At 36.5% G+C, this 21,746-nt stretch overlaps 1 protein-coding gene across 1 annotated transcript in view; it reads left to right on the top strand.

Moving 5' to 3' along the window:
• LOC131958456 (uncharacterized) overlaps positions 1 to 15,974 on the top strand; it is a 271,932-nt gene extending 255,958 nt beyond the window's left edge. Inside the window, exons 10-20 of the mRNA XM_059323514.1 lie at positions 3,041 to 3,199; positions 5,765 to 5,860; positions 7,358 to 7,459; positions 8,039 to 8,155; positions 9,846 to 10,020; positions 10,202 to 10,317; positions 10,841 to 10,934; positions 11,287 to 11,369; positions 11,560 to 11,686; positions 12,047 to 12,144; positions 12,850 to 15,974. Of these exons, the coding sequence (XP_059179497.1) occupies positions 3,041 to 3,199; positions 5,765 to 5,860; positions 7,358 to 7,459; positions 8,039 to 8,155; positions 9,846 to 10,020; positions 10,202 to 10,317; positions 10,841 to 10,934; positions 11,287 to 11,369; positions 11,560 to 11,686; positions 12,047 to 12,144; positions 12,850 to 13,095 (1,413 nt within the window). The 3' untranslated portion in view covers positions 13,096 to 15,974. The remainder of the gene's footprint in view (positions 1 to 3,040; positions 3,200 to 5,764; positions 5,861 to 7,357; positions 7,460 to 8,038; positions 8,156 to 9,845; positions 10,021 to 10,201; positions 10,318 to 10,840; positions 10,935 to 11,286; positions 11,370 to 11,559; positions 11,687 to 12,046; positions 12,145 to 12,849) is intronic.
• Positions 15,975 to 21,746: the final 5,772 nt, after the last annotated feature.

Below are 21,746 nucleotides of genomic sequence, written 5' to 3'. Positions count from 1 at the left end.
GACCATCCATATGTATACAACTGTTAACATGATTATAGATATACAGCAGTTAACGTGACCATAGGTATACAACAAATAACTTGACCATAGGTATACAACAAATAACGTGACCATAGATATACAACAAATAACGTGACCATAGGTATACAACAAATAACTTGACCATAGGTATACAACAAATAACTTGACCATAGGTATACAACAAATAACGTGACCATAGGTATACAACAAATAACTTGACCAGAGGTATACAACAAATAACTTGACCATAGGTATACAACAGCCGTAATCAACGGTATACCTGCTTGTTCACGGTTTATTTCGCCTCTCTATCTCTCTCTCTGTATCTATCTATTTATCCATCTATCCCCCTCCCCCATACCCATAACTAGCCAACAATTTACCTACGAATGATTAAACACAATAACAGAAGAACAAATCAGACACCTGCTTGACGCTAGAATCCCGACATACCTCAAGTAATGTCTGTGGTCGTGTTTGAAATATTTGGTCGACATATTTCTTTAAAACTTAACGTTGCTTTTTGTGCGGACGTCCAGAAGAATTTGAACATTCTTGAATTGTTGTTGTAACGTATTAGTTTACACAAGTTTTACTCAATTGAATGCGTTGATTACGAGAATTAAGTTACCAAACAACAGAAGTTTGGTTATGTAATTGTTTTTTTTTTTTACTGAGTTTCGGATTAGAAATGCTGGGTTTAAATTCTGTGAAGATCGTTTGTTAAAATAAAAATTTTCGATTTCTGTGTAGTCTCTGAAATTTCCCCGCACTAAATCTATATCCACTACGGTGCTTTCAAAAATAATATATTTAATACCTTGTAAATGCTTCCTTTGTTGAGCTGTTTTGTTTAGTTTCAAAATGATACTACTGATACTCATCTCAGTAGTATAAATGATTTGAATGTTAGCCCTTTGAGAGTCAGTAGCATAAACTGATGATTTGAAATTTTGGCCAAATTTTAGCATAGACTGATGATTTGAATGATTTGCCCTTTGAGCCAGTACCATAGACTGATGATTTGAATGTTTTGCCCTTTGAGCTAGTAGCATAGACTGATGATTTGAATGTTTTGCCCTTTGAACCAGTAGCATAAAATGATGATTTGAATGTTTTGCCCTTTGAGCTAGTACCATAGACTGATGATTTGAATGTTTGCCCTATTGAGCCAGTAGCCTAGACTAATGATTTGAATGTTTGCCCTATTGAACCAGTACCATAGACTAATGATTTGAATGTTAGCCCTTTGAGCCAGTAGCCTAGACTAATGATTTGAATGTTTGCCCTTTGAGCCAGTACCATAGACTAATGATTTGATTGTTTGCCCTATTGAACCAGTACCATAGACTGATGCTTTGAATGTTAGCCCTTTGAGTCAGTACCATAGACTGATGATTTGAATGTTTGCCCTTTAATCCCTGCACTGGTCAGTACCATAGACTAATGCTTTGAATGTTTTGCCCTTTGAGCCAGTAGCCTAGACTGATGCTTTGAATGTTAGCCCTTTGAGCCAGTAGCCTAGACTGATGCTTTGAATGTTAGCCCTTTGAGCCAGTAGCCTAGACTGATGATTTGAATGTTTGCCCTTTGAGCCAGTAGCCTAGACTGATGCTTTGAATGTTAGCCCTTTGAGCCAGTAGCCTAGACTGATGATTTGAATGTTTGCCCTTTGAGCCAGTAGCCTAGACTGATGCTTTGAATGTTAGCCCTTTGAGCCAGTAGCCTAGACTGATGATTTGAATGTTAGCCCTTTGAGCCAGTAGCCTAGCCTAATGATTTGAATGTTTGCCCTATTGAGCCAGTAGCCTAGACTAATGATTTGAATGTTTGCCCTATTGAGCCAGTAGCCTAGACTAATGATTTGAATGTTTGCCCTATTGAGCCAGTACCATAGACTGATGATTTGAATGTTTGCCCTATTGAGCCAGTAGCCTAGACTAATGATTTGAATGTTTGCCCTATTGAGCCAGTACCATAGACTGATGATTTGAATGTTTGCCCTATTGAGCCAGTAGCCTAGACTAATGATTTGAATGTTTGCCCTATTGAGCCAGTAGCCTAGACTGATGATTTGAATGTTTTCCCTATTGAGCCAGTACCATAGACTAATGATTTGAATGTTTGCCCTATTGAGCCAGTACCATAGACTGATGATTTGAATGTTTTCCCTATTGAGCCAGTACCATAGACTAATGATTTGAATGTTAGCCCTTTGAGCCAGTAGCCTAGACTGATGATTTGAATGTTAGCCCTTTGAGCCAGTAGCCTAGACTAATGATTTGAATATTTGCCCTATTGAGCCAGTAGCCTAGACTAATGATTTGAATGTTTGCCCTATTGAGCCAGTAGCCTAGCCTAATGATTTGAATGTTTGCCCTATTGAGCCAGTACCATAGACTAATGATTTGAATGTTTGCCCTATTGAGCCAGTACCATAGACTGATGATTTGAATGTTTTCCCTATTGAGCCAGTACCATAGACTAAGGATTTGAATGTTTGCCCTATTGAGCCAGTACCATAGACTGATGATTTGAATGTTTTCCCTATTGAGCCAGTACCATAGACTAATGATTTGAATGTTAGCCCTTTGAGCCAGTAGCCTAGACTGATGATTTGAATGTTAGCCCTTTGAGACAGTAGCCTAGACTAATGATTTGAATATTTGCCCTATTGAGCCAGTACCATAGACTAATGATTTGAATGTTAGCCCTTTGAGCCAGTAGCCTAGACTAATGATTTGAATGTTTGCCCTATTGAGCCAGTACCATAGACTGATGATTTGAATGTTTGCCCTCTAGTCCCTGCACTGGTCAGTAGCCTAGCCTAATGATTTGAATGTTTGCCCTATTGAGCCAGTACCATAGACTGATGATTTGAATGTTTGCCCTCTAGTCCCTGCACTGGTCAGTAGCCTAGCCTAATGATTTGAATGTTTGCCCTATTAAGCCAGTACCATAGACTAATGATTTGAATGTTTGCCCTCTGAGCCTAATGATTTGAATGTTTTCCCTCTAGTCCCTGCACTGGTCAGACCTGATCGCCAGCACAGACAAGCAACAGAACAGTCAGCTGACCAGCATCACTGACACGGAGAGGAAGAGGAGGGAGGCGGTCTGGGAGCTCTTCAAGTCCGAGTGTGTCTTCCTCATTGACCACTTGATGGTTCTCAAACATGTAGGTACTTGGTGCCAGTCTGCCACTGTGTCTTTGTTTCATTGTGGCAGTGTCATTATGTCATCGTCGTTGTTGTGGTATCATTGTGGCAGTACCATTATGTCAGTGTCATTGTTGCAGTATCATTGTGGCAGTGTCATAGTGGCAGTGTCATAGTGGCAATGTCATTGTGGCAGTGTGCGATTGTGTCTTTTGGTTATTGTGTCATTTTGTTATTGTTCAGTGTCATTGTGGCAGTGTCGTTGTGCAAATGTCATTGTCTCAGCGTCATAGATCCATTGTGATGTAAATGTGTCTGTATATCCCTGTCAGTATTTGAAACGTGTTGTTGTTTATGGCATATTAATCATTAGGAAGACACATGCAGTTCTATTTCCCTGATTTAAAAAATACGGGTTGCCTAAACGGTGTTTTAAGGTTTACAGACTAGAATCTGTAGCCAGAGGTTGGAGGTTTAAGTTGTGGCCCTGATGTGGAACAGAAGGGAGGGGGGGGGGGGGGGGTTGGAAGTGTGGTACAAGGGGGGGGGGGGGGGGGTTGGAAGTATGGTAAAGAGAGGGGCGGTCGGTTGATGGTGGAAGCTCCAGGCAGGGAGGTTAGAGCTGTGTTTCTGACTGGGGGAGGTTAGAGATGTGTTCCTGTGTGGGGTAGGGAGGTTAGAGGTGTGGTCCTGTGTGGGGGAGGAGGTTAGAAGTGTGGTCCTGTGTGGGGGAGGAGGTTAGAGGTGTGGTCCTGTGTGGGGTAGGGAGGTTAGAGGTGTGGGCCTGTGTGGGGGAGGAGGTTAGAGGTGTGGTCCTGTGTGGGGGAGGAGGTTAGAGGTGTGGTCCTGTGTGGGGTAGGGAGGTTAGAGGTGTGGTCCTGTGTGGGGTAGGGAGGTTAGAGGTGTGGTCCTGTGTGGGGTAGGGAGGTTAGAGGTGTGGTCCTGTGTGGGGGAGGAGGTTAGAGGTGTGGCCCTGTGTGGGGTAGGGAGGTTAGAGGTGTGGCCCTGTGTGGGGTAGGGAGGTTAGAGGTGTGGTCCTGTGTGGGGTAGGGAGGTTAGAGGTGTGGTCCTGTGTGGGGGAGGAGGTTAGAGGTGTGGTCCTGTGTGGGGTAGGGAGGTTAGAGGTGTGGCCCTGTGTGGGGGAGGAGGTTAGAGGTGTGGCCCTGTGTGGGGTAGGGAGGTTAGAGGTGTGGTCCTGTGTGGGGGAGGAGGTTAGAGGTGTGGTCCTGTGTGGGGGAGGAGGTTAGAGGTGTGGTCCTGTGTGGGGGAGGAGGTTAGAGGTGTGGCCCTGTGTGGCGTAGGGAGGTTAGAGGTGTGGTCCTGTGTGGGGGAGGAGGTTAGAGGTGTGGCCCTGTGTGGGGTAGGGAGGTTAGAGGTGTGGTCCTGTGTGGGGGAGGAGGTTAGAGGTGTGGTCCTGTGTGGGGGAGGAGGTTAGAAGTGTGGTCCTGTGTGGGGGAGGAGGTTAGAGGTGTGGTCCTGTGTGGGGGAGGAAGTTAGAGGTGTGGTCCTGTGTGGGGTAGGGAGGTTAGAGGTGTGGTCATGTGTGGGGGAGGAGGTTAGAGGTGTGGTCCTGTGTGGGGGAGGAGGTTAGAGGTGTGGTCCTGTGTGGGGTAGGGAGGTTAGAGGTGTGGTCCTGTGTGGGGGTGGAGGTTAGAGGTGTGGTCCTGTGTGGGGGGGGAGGTTAGAGGTGTGGTCCTGTGTGGGGTAGGGAGGTTAGAGGTGTGGTCCTGTGTGGGGGAGGAGGTTAGAGGTGTGGTCCTGTGTGGGGGAGGAGGTTAGAGGTGTGGTCCTGTGTGGGGGAGGAGGTTAGAGGTGTGGTCCTGTGTGGGGGAGGAGGTTAGAGGTGTGGTCCTGTGTGGGGTAGGGAGGTTAGAGGTGTGGTCCTGTGTGGGGGAGGAGGTTGAAAACAAGCCCATGAGAGTGTAGCGTGGAAGACGTGCCCCATACATTTCTGAACACGCTAGAAGCTGATCAACAAATTGGCTTCATTGTCCTCTTGTGTCAGCTGTAAATAGACCGCCCTTTGATTGTTTGTGTCGTGGTTTGTGGGAATAAATCATGCGCTAGTCGATGTTTATTGATTCCTATACTTTAAGGAACTGAAATGTTTTGCTCTTCAGGTGATTCTTTGCTTATAAAACAAGGAAAACGTATCGATGTGCTTAAACTCAAGCAATGCCTTAGCCATACTGCTGCACTCTTTCTATTTTAGATGTGTACAATAAAACCAAATAAATGAAAAAAATATGTATTTTATAGAGAGATCTATTACTTAGACAATGTATTTAACTATCTTTGAACCCCCAGTGTTTCATCTAACCTTCACCTTTGAACCCCAGTGTGTCATGTACATAACCTTCACCTTTGAACACCCAGTGTGTCATTTCTATAACCTTCACCTTTGAAACTCTAGTGTTTCATGTCTATAACCTTGACCTTTGAACCCTCAGTGTTTCTTGTAACCTTGACGTTAGAACCCCAGGTTGTCATGTCTATAACCTTGACCTTTGAACCCCCAGTGTTTCATGTAACCTTGACCTTTGAACCCCCAGTGATGTATATAACCTTGACCTTTGAACCCCCAGTGTTTCATGGAGCCCCTCAAGAAGGTTCAGGTAGAGGGGAGCCTCATGTTCGCAGAGCCACAAGATCTCTTTGGTAACTTGGACGAGCTTTCCTATGTGAGTCATTTTGTTTGTATTTCATATGGGGATAATGTGTGTATGTCTGTAGTGTGTGGGCAAAGTTTTTTGTTTGTATTTCATATGGGGATAATGTGTGTCTGTCTGTAGTGTGTGGATAATGTATGTCTGTCTGTAGTGTGTGGATAATGTATGTCTGTCTGTAGTGTGTGGATAATGTGTGTCTGCAGTATGAGGACAGTATGTTCTCTATAGGGCAAAGGTTTTGTCTACAGAAATTTGTCATATCATCTATATACTAGTGCAAGACATCACGTTAAACAATTTCATTTTTTTTAAAGCGCCCAACATAAATTTATTCTTTTAAAAAAGATTTTCTCATCAATTTCAAGTTCTTGATTCGTTTAAATATTAAGTAGCATATACCTCTGAACACAATAAATCACTTTGTAAAGTATCCTCTTGGGCAAAGTAGGCCTACACATACACGATGCGTGTTCTAGAAATATAATATTGGAAGTAAGTTTTGATAGATTTATATTTCTGTCTTTGTGGAAGTTAGTATTGGTGGCAAGGGAAAGATGGGGGGGGGGGGGGAATGGATGGAGAATCGAAAAACTCGTATGAACCAAGAGAAAGTGGGGGGGGGGGGGTGTTCAAATATTTTAATTTGACGGTGGACATCATAAATGAATGACCACTATTCAAGATAGTAAGTAATTTTTTTTTAATTATATTATTTAAAAAAATTAAAATCCCCACAACTGGTGCTTGTAGCCTCGTGTGTACCGACCCACGGATACCAGTCCTGTGTTTTCCGGACCGGAATTAGTTCCGTGTATTCGAGAGCTGTATGCCAGTAGCTTGTCTACTGTCTAGACAGTGGGCCGGTGTGACGGTAATAGAATGGAGCAACAGTTCCTGTCGCAAGACGCAATTTTGGTGCGCAACGGTGTCGCTCAGTGCAGCCCAACGTTTGCTGATCTGATCCAAGTTGTCATCGAAACGGCTGTTATCTTGTATCAGTTGCGCTCGTCCTTCTTTGCTTTGTTCAGCTGAGCAAATATTTTATGTCAAATTGGACAGAAGGGGAGAGGATGGGGGGACTAAGGGGTGGGTGTTAAATCCCACAAGGAGATTCTCATCTTACGTTAGTTTTCGAAGCTTTTAAATTAAGTCGAATACCACTTTTATTTTTCTGTTGTGTTTTTTTTTTTACGCATGTTATTTTTTACAGTGGATTTTGAAATATAGCATATGACCAAAATATTTGTAGTAGATTTATTTAGTTCAAATTTGCCAAAAGAGACATTTGTTAAATAGGTTAAAGTTAATTAGAATAGTCTCCCCTTTTGGTAATTCACCTTTTCAGTTTTCTAGTTTTGGTAAGAGTGCAGTTTAAATATGGGAGGTAACAAACTGCTAAAAGTTGCATTCCTTATCTCGGTATTTGTTTAAACACAAACGCGAAATTAAAGATCTAATGAAAGTGTAAGAGGTTGAGTAGGTTTAACATTTACCTTTTCGCGTCTGCAGGTAAGTTACACCTTCTGCAAAGATTTTATTGCCGCCCTACTGAAAGATATGAGCATCACCGACTTTGGTCGAACAAATGTATTGTTGAAAGCGTTTCAGAGGGTAAGTCAAGCTGCACTCTCTTCAGTCTACTTATTCAATTCTAAACATCATGTAAGATCTTCATTAAGATTTATGTTATATTCTAATAACAGTGTGATACTTTCCTTTTAAACTTGTAGAATTAATGTTTTGAAAATGTTCAAACAATAAATTGATAAAACAGGGAAATAATAGTTTTTGGAGCATTTGCAGTTTGTATTTTTTTAAGTAGGCAGATTTGAAAACTTAGTTACTGTTTTGTTTTTTCTATCAGATGTAGCACAGAAAAATGTTCTTTTGTTTCGTATCCAATCTAATGTAGAGTTCAACTTTTGTTTTGTATCTAATCTGATGGAGAGTTCAACTTTTGTTTCGTATCTAATCTGATGTAGACTACAACTTTTGTTTCGTATCTAATGTGATGTGGAGTACAACTTTTGTTTCTTATCTAATCTGATGTAGACTACAACTTTTGTTTCGTATCTAATGTGATGTGGAGTACAACTTTTGTTTCTTATCTAATCTGATGTAGACTACAACTTTTGTTTCGTATCTAATCTGATGTAAAGTACAACTTTTGTTTTTTATTTCCTGGACCAGTTCTCTGCTCATTCCCGAGATGGCGCCGTCTACCATTCCTACTGCCTCAACTACGCCAACGCTCTTTCTTACCTGGAGAAGCTGCGGGCCAACTCAGAGTTCGCCGAGTTTGAGAAAGTAAGTTTTGTTGGTGTATGTGTTATATGAGTTGGCTGAGTTTGAGAAAGTAAGTTTTGTTAGTGTATGTGTTATGAGGGAGTCGTCTGAGTTATAGTCTAGATAGTAAGTTTCGTTGGTGCTGAGTTTAAGAAAGTAAGTTTTGTTGGTGTATGTGGCCCACCATTGTCCAACAAAACCACTAAAACGTAATCTTATCTTAAACAAGTAATTTAAAAAAGTCTAGTGACAATTTTAGCGCAATTTCCTTGTGTTATCTAAAAATAGCTCTGTCGTAGCGTAAATCAAGAGCAGGGTTAGTAAAACCATTGGTTAGTTATTAAAACGTTTTTTATTAATTTTTTTTCAGTATTTTACATGTTTTATTTACAATAGAGTAACATGACTAAAAACCATTGCGCGCCCAGCTACCGAACGTGACGTCGCAGCCATTGAACGTGATGGCGCAGCTATTGAACGTGATGACGCGTGTTGTGTGGTTGCATAAAATGCCTACTAATTCGGTCCAAATTTTAATTAATTCAAAAAAAATTTTGTGACCGAACGAAAGGATATTTTTGAAAACTTTCTTCGGCAATATTGTTCTAAATTATGGCAGGAATCGATTGGTACATGTTTCAAGTCGCTAAGTGGTCTGGTTGCCGAGATATGGGCCAAAAACTGCATTTTGTCGAGGTTTTTTGGCTTTTCCGGGAAATACATGAAAGAAACCCGGAATTTTTATGGCCTATGTTCATCCTCGTAACTTGCTTAACATAATTGCTTTTGGAACTAGTCATCGATATTGCTTCGTTGAGGAGGAGATACGACTTAAAGCTGCGGACACACATCCATCCATCCATCCATCCATTCATTCATACATCCAGAAATGACGGGTTAATAAATGCAATTCTCCAGAATGGAAATTGCGCTAAAAAGGTGCACATTACCAACTGTTTTTTTTTCTTGAAAAACGACTTACAATATTGTAATATTTGAGAATAAAAATTTTAATTAGTATACATATTTTTATAAAAGCAAACATTTAAATAAACATACGTGCTCTTTATCAGTTATAGTGAAATAAAAGCGTATTTTTTCCTACCATAGTTATAGAACATTTCTGTTAAAACTTTACATAAAGGTACATAACCATGTAATTTTATTTTACTAAAAGTATTAATCGAGTTATTTCCCTTTCAATGAAAATACTTTGCTCCAAACGCTGCAAAATATTTAATGCTAAAAAGGTTAAATTTTACTGACGATTTCAACAAATATATTTATTAAATGTAAAGTCATTTTTAATTATCATTTTAAAAACGCTTTTTTAAAAAAAGTCAATAGTGAAACGTTTTACTTTTTCAACTCGCCTTGTCGCACGCACATCGTAACCACAATCCAGGTTCTTACTACCCTGTCCATCTAGAGTGTGACGTTATTTATGCACTACCCCTTCTTTTCAAGCTTAGGTGCTTGTAATGACAATTCAGTTATCCTAATGCACGCCTGACAGCGATCTCTTAAAATACACGGCTAAGTAAAGTTGTGTTGTTTCGGTTAAAAGTAGCCTACCTTTTTATATATTTTTGATCCAAGGGAAATAACTTGATTTTATTTCAAATTTTAAAAGTACACTCGGTTACCTCCCGTTGTTACGTCTACCATTTCTTTCTCCCCCTGTAAAAATTATTTTGATTGTGTTGTTTAGTGGTGTGAGCAAGATGCAAGATGTAACCGGCTGCAGTTGACGGATCTGTTGGTAGCTCCCATGCAGCATTGTACGAAACTACCACTGCTACTCCATAACGTTCGCAAGTACACGGCAGACGAGGACGAGAGACAGCAGGTGGCAGAGAGCATAGAAAAAATGGAAGCCTCCCTAAGTAGGTCACGTTTTGTTTTTATATTGTTCATTTGTTGATTCAGTGCAATTAATCTGATATTTGTTTTTGTTACTAAGTGTGGGTTTTTTATCTTCTAGATATAGATCTAAATGCTACATTAAATTAGAAAAAAAAAAGCTTTATTTATATTCTGATACGAATTTTAAAATTTGATTTCTAGAACAACTGGAGGAAAAAATGAAGTGGATAAAAAATTTTGAGAGAGTTCAGGAGATTCAGAGACAGATCGTTTGGCCGACCGTGACGGAGCTTGACCCCAGATGTGTCATTCCAGAGGTAATTATCTACAGGGCTTTACCTGATGGTGCTGTTGTGTAGGCAGGGATGACGCTGTGTGTCAAATGGCACTTTCAACATTTTTAAACATTTTTTAACACACCAACGCACATAAAGGGGAAAAATCTGGCGCTTCGACTAAAAAGAGAAATATTAAATACAAGATGTATATCTTTGTCTCAAAATGGTACAATAAATAAATAATATATAATTAATATTAGAATGGTTATAAACCAAAAGACAACACATCATGAATGTTTGATGTTTTTCAATTTACCAACTACTTTCCCTTTTTAGGAAAAGAATTTTTAAAATATTTATATCTAACCATATACCTATGGCTGTCTAAATATTTATAATGAATTACAATAAAAGTAATGTTTCAGATATTTTGTGATTGCTTTTTTTTTGGTTATATAATTCTGACAATGAATCAGATACTGAGCCTGTTTTATTTCTGCAGAGTTTAAAGCTATACATTTCTAACAATGATTTAGATATTGAGTCTGTTTTATTTCTGCAGAGTTTAAAGCCAAGTTTGAGCAAACAGCCATGTGAAAGGTTATTAGCATGTCCAAAGAGGCAGCTGCTCCATGAAGGGCAGATCACTCTTGTTGGTGAGCAAGTTTAACACAAGAATCAGTTTCTACAGAATTAATAAAGGATAACCAAACATATCCATAGAAATGAAGATTAATAAATTTAATCATACATTATATTGACAAAAAAATTAAAGTAAATTAAACTATTGCAATTTTGTGTAAATGCATCTTAAATGTAATTAATTTAAGTGAAATTATACAAGAATTTTTTATATTAATTTTAATATTTGTATCCATATGAAACATTAGATTAATTTGATGTTTCTTCTTTAAATGTGATTCTAACTAATTTAAAGCAATCAATAACAACATAATAGTTATTAAGTTATAATTTTTTTAAATTGTAATTTTTTGTTATTTTTTTCAGAAACACCAAAGCCATTAGATATACACATGTTCCTATTTGATGACATCTTGCTAATCACCAAGGTCAAAAAGGTTCCAAGAAAGGTAACTCTTAAATTTTAATTTTTTTTAAAAATACTTACTTACAGATTCCTGGCAACACAAGGTTTTTTTTTTATCAAAAATAATGCTAAAATGCAAACCATTAATGTTTTTTTATTATCTGTTATTTATAATCTATGCTGCAAGACTTAACATTTTCTTTTTGTTAAAATGTTAAAATTTTGTATGGCAGTCCAAGCAGTCGTCATCTGACATTCAAACATCTGGACAGTCAGACAGAGCATCCTACATTGTCCTGAGGCAGCCCCTAGCTCTAGATAGATTCACAATACACGATATATCCCCATCAGATGCCGCAGGTAATGCTGGTCGACTTGGCTTTGGTGGTCTATGTTTATATTGTGGGGAGGGTGGAACATATTGTGCCGCTAATAATGACGCAATTTAAAAATTGTAATCTGAACACCTGAACCAACATAGTTTACTGTATGAAGACTAGGTTCGGATATAGTTATATACTGCATTTTAACTTGTTAAATGTATTCTTCAAATTATTTCTGTCAATTAAACACCACAACACAATCAAATATAAAAAGAATTATTTTTTTATTTTATATTTTTTTATAATCAGACAATTAAAACACAAAGAAATGTTAATACTTATTGATCTATCAGACATGAGTAAAAGATGTTATTTAAGCCCCTTGTGTTCTCCACAGTGAATGGGTTGAAACACTGCTTTGTACTTGTTCACATCTCACGCTACCAACAAATTACTGGCGTCTTCACATTTCAAGCGGCATGCGATGCCACAAAAGTAAGAATTCATTTACACATCTGTCAGATTTTAGTCTAATTTTATTAAAGACATCTTTAATTTAGGGTGTGAAACAACATTTGTCTTTGGGTGTAAAATCTTTTTTTTTGGATAGATTCTTGTTAATACAGGTAGTGACCAGTGTTAAGTACAAGTTTAGATTTAACTATTAGCACTTACGTCATTACCCTGGTGCTCATAGTGTGTGGGTTAGGGTATGGTTTAAGTAGAGTTTTGTTATTTTTGTTATTATAGCTTCAAGGTTTTTCTTTGTCCCTGCTAAAACAGAAAAGTAGCAATTATTTTTAAATATTTTGAAAATCTCATTTGTTAAAATCTCATTTGTTAAAATCTTATTTGTTAAAATCTCATTTGTTAAAATCTCATTTGTTAAAATCTCATTTGTTAAAATCTCATTTGTTAAAATCTCATTTGTTAAAATCTCATTTGTTAAAATCTCATTTGTTAAAATCTCATTTGTTAAAATCTCATTTGTTAAAATCTCATGTGTTAAAATCTCATTTGTTAAAATCTCATGTGTTAAAATCTCATGTGTTAAAATCTCATGTGTTAAAATCTCATGTGTTAAAATCTCATGTGTTAAAGTCTCATGTGTTAAAATCTCATGTGTTAAAATCTCATTTGTTAAAATCTCATTTGTTAAAGTCTCATTTGTTAAAATCTCATCCCCTTTTGTTACTGCAGAACACCTGGCTGACCCAGATCAGGGATGCTATGGAGGCTTACGCTAAAGCTGCCACCAGCAGGAACAGCTCGTTTAAGGAGAACAGAGATCCAAAGGTGGAAGAGAAGGAAGTAGCGCCTCGGCCAAGGGACAAAGATAGGACAGAAATCAATTACCAGAACTCTAATGCCCCACGAAGATTTCTTAGTGGAAGTCTGAAAAATGTGCCAACAAAGTCTCGATCCATGGATGCAGTGTTTATTTGATGATTTCTCTTTGTGATAGTTTATTAAAATTCTCTTTGGGATTGTTTATAAAATTTGTGTTTAAATTTGGTAAAATTCTAAAATGGATATTTTAGAAATGCTTCTAGGAAATGGACATAGAGAATTGACTTATTGAGACATGGGATGTTGCTGTCTGATAAACCAGTCCTTTTGATAGATCAGGCATGCATCAAATTTGATAGGCTGTCAAATAAACCAAAAAATCCATTAAATTTGACAAAGTGTCAACTGCCAACATCTTAACTGGCCAGTTTATTGCCGGCTGCACATGCCCATACAGAAATGTGATACTTGTGTGTATATGTAGTGCTTTGCTTCATAACATTCACTAGTCTACAAATCTTCACAACTTCATGACAACACTGAAATGTATCATTTGTTTTGTTTTTATCTCTGGCTAGAGAACTTTTTTAATGGAGGACAACTCTGTTTCACTAGTTCAAAATGTTTTGGAAATAGTAAACAATAGATAATGAGCAAACAAAACAGTGTGAAATTCTATTTTAAATATTGGGAGTAAACACAATAAAAATCAAGTTTCTTGGATTTACTACTGAAATTTTCTAACACTGGATCGTGTTTTATTTCTACACTCAATAGATAACATCGTTTTTGTTTCTACACTCAATGGATAACATAGTTTCCGCAAACTGTTTGAGATCTGTGTAAATATTTTACCAAAGGATAGCTACACTCATGACTTAGTTTTTTTAATTTTATTCCACACAGCTAACAAAAATAAATATATTTGTAATTGTCTTACAAACATTTATCTTTGTTTAATTTCAGTTTTGTATCTTTTTGCTCACTTATTAGCTTTGCTCACTAATTTTCCATAATAAATATTATTTGTACTTAAAACCAACAATTGTACAATCCAATACAGTACAATTTGTTCCATTTCTTCAATGCTTTATATTAGTTAAATGTTTTTATTTTATAAGTAATCTTGTTTTATTGTCAACAACGTTCTTTTTTAAACATTTGTTTTAAAAAAAAATTGAAATTATAAGAAAACACACATTTGCACTACTGTAGGCTTACTTATGTTCTGATTAGAATACAAAATACAATACCTCATCCACTTCCCATTGTCTTGCCAGCCTTAACTTCCTACTATCATTAAAGAGCTATTAAACACATTAGTTTCTGCTCATCATTGATAATGTATGAAAAGAAAATGATGTCACCATCACATCTAAGACCTCAGATGAACTAAATAAAGTATACGTTTTCATTATTCTTCAACAACATAGTGTAGACATTTGACATAATTTTCCAAACTTCTTAACATATTGCCATGCAAACACCTAAAGTTATCAAATATTATTGCATCTCTAAAAACTTGACTGCAATTTATTTTGTTGCTGCAAAATATCTTTTATACATATTTATAAAAATAACAAGTTTAATATTTATCTATATATACATATATTTGTAGATATCTTAATATAAATAAATGTGTACATATGGATGTATATATGTATGTATTCATTGCATCTGTCTTTATGTGTATTTGTATATATAGGCTTATATATATATATGTGTGTTTACAAAAGAACACCATGTATGTGTAAAGTGTATAAAGTTACTATCTGTAAATAACTGCGCCTCTGAAGCTAACTCCAACAATGTAACTAGTTTGTTCAGCTAATATCAAGTATTCTCTTTGTACATTTATTTTTTTATTTATTTTTCTCTTACTGTATCCCTGACCCGCATGTCTTTCAAACTGACTCCCATTGTAGGATCAATTTTTCAAAATCAATTTTGGAAGATCTATTTTGGTCATTAATTTTTGGAGATAAAATTAGAAAAATCAATCTTGTAAAATCAAATTGTAAACAATTAGCTTCAATAATTTCTAATCAAACAAAATACAGAAATTGTGTAATTAATCCTAGACATGCTAATACTAAATTGCTTTGGAAGATTATTTTTACAATTGGTTTTTTTTTCTTGTGATTGCACTTCAGACAGTGATTACCTTTTGTAAACAGCTACATCATAGCCTTGGTAATCTTACAGCTAGCCATTATGTGGGGGTAGGACAGTCCAGCAATTAATGCTAGTAATCTAGTAGTTCTACCAGGAAAAAAAAAATTTGTTTTAAAGAAAATTATTTTTTTTAATTAGTTTTGAAACATTTTTATACTTTGTGTTGAACTTATCTTTCTTGTAACAAAGTTCTCTGACAATGAATTTTATAACTGTGATTATTACTTTATTTGTAAAATATTTGCACATAAAAATTACAAAAGAAAACATTCCTGCACAGTTCTGCCCATTTGTGTGGTAATCAATAGTAACCACTTGGATTATTATAAAACTAAAATCATGACCTAGGTACTGGATGAAACAAATAATGTTATTACAGTGTTTGGTGTAGTCAAGTTTTATCTCAGAGGATTTTTTTTCCTTTATTCGATGGGATTAAATACAACACGTTCTCTGTCAGTCAGGAATAAAATGGAGTCAAAATTCAATATTGCTAAGGCTGCCCAGTCTAAATATCTGCCACTACTTAACTCACTACAGTGCAATGCTGGCACCAAAAGCAAGGATATAACAACATTTGAAATAAGCAGGTTCACAAACTTATCAAGGAGAAACTATGTTATGTACATTTTGTCTTTTTCTAAAAGCAACTTTACTTAAAAAGAAAATATAAAAAATAATAGTAGGGTTGGCAAGGTAATATTGGAAAAACTCCTTTATAATTCTATAACAGTCAGTCAAATGAATTAGGACCAAAACAAGTTAATACTTTTTGAAGTGGAAATAAATTAAGGACCATTTTCTAGAATATGTTGGATAATTTTTTTTATTGTGAAAAATCCCTAATTGTATTTTTTTTTTTTAATCATACCAAAGATCAGTCTAATGAAAATTATAATGGCCACTTCTTGTATTTAGAAGCAAACAATTAAATGCTTAATCTTTGCCACAAGGACACTGGTTCTGGTTCCAATCAATGCTGACTGCTCACCTCATTTACAGACCTATTAGTGACAAATTAAGTTATGAACCATACCATGATGTTCATAAAAGATCTAATATAAAAATAATTTTAAAATTACACAAGTTGTTATTTAGCCAAGTTTCTACTCAAGCATGTAGGCAAGCTCACATTCAACAAAAAAATTATTTTAACAATTCAATTATTTTTTAAACAGGTCTCTACCATATTATATAATTCTGTACAAAAATATCCTTTTAAATGTCTTACAGGGACCACCCACCCCTCTGCTACTGTGTAATTACCTCCCTCTTCCTGTAAGCTCCTGTATTTTATGTCAAAGTTCTACTGAATGCCTTCCCTTTTAATTTCTATTGTTTTCATGTCATCTCATCCATCAAATTATCTACTCTCTTTACCCCTGTTAATTATCTTTGTATATTGTGTTCAGACCAACACAGATACCAAATGTCGACAACTATTTATTGAGAATAAAATATATGAACTATGAACGACTTTTTCTTTATGTGTCTTGATTTACATTTTTATGCATTGCTTTTATTTTTATGTCCATAAGTAGAGTTATAGACCGTAATGAAAAATATTTGTTTAGGCCTGTATATAGTCTTACATTAATTATAAGCTTATTTATTTGGTATGAGCCTTTTTTAAGATTAATCTACCCATTCATAAATGCCCTTCTCTCCCCCCCCCCCCCCCAAACCTTATTTCCTGCAGAAAGGACGCCACTCATGCCCCCCGTCTCCCTGTAAATTGTAAACAAATATAACGCCAAGGAACCATAACTCTATGGAACCATGACTAAGATATATAACTCTGAAAAAATAGCATTTTTTTATTATTGTTATTTCTATAAAGCTCAAATGCCTACTGCTCCCGGAGCCCACTAAATATACCTCTAGTTAACTCTAGTAGAATATTGCCTTGTAATTTCTTAAATCAAAAATGAATTTTCTATGTTAGATAATATAAGTAATTTTAGATTTTATTCACTAACACTGTATGAATGTGATGGCTGTAAATCAAAATAGTAAATGCGTCGATATCGTAGTTGTTAGATCCATTTTGATTGTTTTGGTAGGAAAACATTATTTAGAGAACTAAAAATCAATTTGTTTTTGGAAAGAGGGTATAAACCAGGGGTCGGCAACATGTGGCTCGCGAGCCGCATGCGGCTCTTTTGATATCAAGATGCGGCTCTCCAGCTCCTTGAACAAATACTAATAATCTTAATAAAAAAATAAAATATTTGAAATTAAAAAAATGTTAGTGGCTCTTTAAAACCAGGGAAATTTTGAAAATTGTAACTTTTGGCTCTTCCGCTTCAAAAGGTTGCCGACCCCTGGTATAAACTGATTTTGCCATCGTGTGCAGAATATTAAATATTAGAAAAAAAACAACAACAGAGAACTAAAACATTTTGGAATTTGGTACAACTTTCATAGTTTTAATTTTGTTGTTAGGACTAAGGATAAAACTATTGAACTTTACTACTCGAAGAAATAGTGACCTAATCCTCTGTGTGTGTTAACTAAATTCTACCCTGTGCAAGCATACATTTCAAAAATACAATTTCCTAGCATTAGTAAATGAAAAATGTATTAATAATAATTAATTAATTAAAAATTTCATTAAAAAAGTTTTAATAACAAGCTTTTATATACTAATGCACTAAAAAGTAGAAAATAAATTATAGACTACTATTTAAATACTATAAAGAAAAGCGTGGGTCACTTTAGTATCTATTGGATACCTTTACTAAAGTTTAGGAAGTGACCCACGCTTTACTTTATAGTAATTTAAATAGTAGTCTATAATTTATGTTCTACTTTTTAGTGCATTAGTACATAAAAGCTTGTTATTGAAACGTTTTTTATGAAATTTATTTTAGTACTTTACATGTTTTTATTTACAATAGAGTTACATGACTAAAAACCATTGCTCGCCTTTTGATCGCAGCTATTGAACGTAATGACGCGTGTGGTGTGGTCCGAATTTTAATTAATTCATAAAAAATTAATTAGGCATCCAATTAAGTCAAATTTAATTTTAGATTGCATTGTCTTCGTGTCTTGACCTACGTGCCAACTGTGAATGGTATCTGTCAAGTAGAAGTGTCCGAATTTTCGCTCCGGCGTTTCGATCTAGACAGACTGACGACAGAGGAAGTGAGTTAAATAAAAGCTTGTAAAAATAAACTACTGTTAAAAGATTTGCATTTAGTTGGCGACCGTAGTAAACTGGCAAGACAATCAGAGTTGTTTCTCTTGGGTGGGTATCTCTCTACCTACGAAATATACTAATTAGCATGTACATAGTATGTTATGTAAAAACACACTCACACACACATAAATTTAAAAGAATAAAAAATGTGAACTTAGTACTTTGACTAATGTACCGTTTAATGAGTTATAGGCATTGAATTTATGATATCACTCCTAAAGCAAGTTTTCGTGTTGAAAGATTATAAGGACATAGATGAAATTTGTATAGTAAACATATACTTTTACTAGGGCCCCACCCCCCGGAAAATGTTGACCGCCCCCCCCCCCCCGAAAATATCATGCGCCCCCCTCAGGAGAAAAAAGTCTGGAAGAAACACTGCTTTCACCGCCCCTCATCACAGACAAATTGTATTTTTTTAATATTCCAGCGAGTTTTTTTTTATTCAATGTTAACTGATCTCGGTCGAAATTGAACATCTACATCTATTTGTTTGGGGGCCAACAATTTGTAAATAAAATTCTAAAATGTGAAATGAAAGCTAAATTTCAGTTTTAAACATAGCTTTTTCAAATATGCGTGGTCACACTTTCTGAGCAAACCAGTAGCGTAGCGAGGGGGGGGGGGGGGGGCAGGGGGGGGGGGGGGCATATGTCCCCGGGCGCCGACCTTAGGGGGCGCCAAAATGGGTTGGAAAAAAATGGAAAGGTTGAGGGGGGTGCAAATCGAAAGTTTGAGGGGGTGGAAATGGAAATCTCGAGGGGGGGGGGGTGCAAATCGAAATCTCGAGGGGGGGGGGGGTGCAAATCGAAAAGTTTGTCCCCGGGCGCCGGGAAGGGTCGCTACGCCTCTGGAGCAACCCCCCCCCCCCCCCCCCACACCCTTCTACTCTTTCTCCGCCTGCTTTTATTGTCTGCTTTTATTGTCTGCTTTTATTGTCTGCTTCTATAGCCTTCATACCTTGACAACACAACCAATGCTAGCCTACAGATTTTAGACATGTTTATTCGGCCTGTTTATTCTAGGAGTTCCTTCCCCTGTCACAGGCTCCACCACATCACGTGGTCACGATTCGTCTGAGACCTTTGACCTCTACACCCTGTGTGACCCAGCTTTCGGTTAGTGGTTGTCTGCGCTTGGTTTAGTGGTGTGAATTGTGGTCGGCTTTCATTTCTTCTGATAGAAGCTTTCTATTTTCACGTCATTCCCTCTCAAGTACTCATTCGCTGTTAAGCTTAATTGCAAATGAGATTAGTAAACCACAGACAATTGACAAAAACATTTTTAATTACGTTTCATAAACTTTCTTACAACGCAACACTGCAGCAATAGTGGTTGAAAGCATCTATTTGGAGGTGGGGAGGGAGGTACTGCCAAAGCACCCTTCCCCGACCCTCCCCCTCTCTTCCCCCCCCCCCCCCCGCCCCCTTCCATCGGACGGAATAGAGTAAATGTATAATTTATATAGAAATTTAATCAGTGGCCGTTCCCTGGAAATGTTATGTAAGTGCCTCCCCCCCCCTAAAATCAAGGTATTTCATAGAACGTACTTGCTGATTTATTATACCCTCTCCACCTTGTCACCCATCTCAAAATGCTACCCCCCCCCCCACCCCTAAAATGACGTCATACTTCAGGCATAAAAATCAATTATCTTCTAAGACTATTAATTAAACTTGGCCAAGATTATGTAGGGTCTATATATATCAATTTGTGTTACATTAAAAAACTTTGAAAGCAAAAGTATGGCGTCACATTTGTTATTTCTCCCCCCGTCTGACGCACCACCTAGGGACGCCAATGCTCACAATGTAGCCAGCCTACAGGATCAAATCACAAATAAAAGAAAACTTAAAACAAAATCGTACAGTGAATGGTTATAGATTAAGTGTTAGCACTTATTTGTAGCGTCATGAATCACCCTCGATCGAGAAAAAAAAAATATTGGCGTTAAAAGGAATGAATCACTACAACTACGGTTCAAATCAATTAAACTCAGATTTTAGGCCACACGACATGAAAGTGACAAAACGATCTTACAATAAATTGTTATCTCGATGCTATGAAGATATAAGGCTTTATCTATATAAAACACTTTCTTAATTTCAAAGTTCATCTTGTTTTTAAATTGCTTCAATGTAAATCCGGTAACGAATATTTAGATTCACTCATCCCAAAAGCTAAAACTTATTATAAAAGCTGAACTTATTTGAACTATGGCCTCTGACGTGTACTTAATGACAACATGTCATTGCGAGATTACTGGCCTATGACATGCCGTCAGCGTCATTTACTTGCACATGTCTATTGTTGTGTCATTTATTGTCATTTATCTGCAAATGTCTTTTGGATGTGTCATTTTTCATCTACCTGCTTATGTCTTTTGATGTGTCATTTGTCATTTACCTGCACATGTCTTTTGTTGTGTCATTTGACATTTACCTGCAAATGACTTTTGGATGTGTCATTTGTCATTTGTCATCAACATAAGTTGGTAATTTAAAATGTAATTCGAGAGATATTTGAAAACTAGTTAGTTTCCATAATTACTTTCTCGTATATACGAAGTATAGAGAAAGAATGGTAATCGTGCAAAAAAAAATCGAGATTTTTACAAATCTCGACGTTTTACATCTCACTGATACGGAAAAACATAATTTTGCAATCTTGTCCGTATGTCTATGTGTCTGTGTTTGTGTGTGTGTAAACACGATAACTTGAGTACCGTTACAGCTAGGTTGATGAAATTTCATATATAAGTATTTTATCAAAATCGTAGATCCGTATCAACTTTTGAGCGATTTCCGATAACCGGAAGTGGTACTTTTCCTACTTTGAAACTTTCAAAAGCCTATAACTTGAGTACTATTTCAGATAGATAAACGAAATTTCACATGTAAGTAAAAGATCTAATTCTCTACCTTCTGTTAAATTTTGAGTCATTTCCGTTGAACGGAAGTAGTAATTTACGCTACTTCCGATTTCTCAAAAAACTAATGTAAATTTTTAAAGTACTAAAATATTGCGCACTATTAGTATGCACTTTTTTATTTAGCGTTCACTTGGTGTGCAATTCTTTTGTCTACGAGATTTTATTCTATTTTTAAAACTTTATGTATTTAAAATGGATTAAAAATCATGTCTATAGCCCGAGTTCCCATCCCCTGTTATTTTATATAAAAATATGCGAGAAAGTTTAGGGGAGATCACTCCCGGTTTATTTTTATTTACTTTTAAGCTTTATTTTAAAGTAGATTTGTTCAGTTTTTATCTTAGACCTTCCAACGGATAACAGGCTTTGTCGTGCATCTACAACTAACTTTTCTCTTTCCATTTTCTCCAAGGCCAGTTACTCCTATCTTACATTCCCCCCCCCCCCTATATTTTAACATTACTTTTTTCCTTACATAAAGCATTATCCAATAGG

This window comes from Physella acuta, unplaced genomic scaffold (assembly GCF_028476545.2).
Source record: "Physella acuta isolate Inbredline_101_S28 unplaced genomic scaffold, ASM2847654v3 ptg001328l, whole genome shotgun sequence".
Taxonomy (NCBI): Eukaryota; Metazoa; Mollusca; class Gastropoda; family Physidae; genus Physella; species Physella acuta.
The sequence above is the reverse complement of the archived record's forward strand: the minus strand, read 5'-3'. Positions and strand labels throughout refer to the sequence as shown.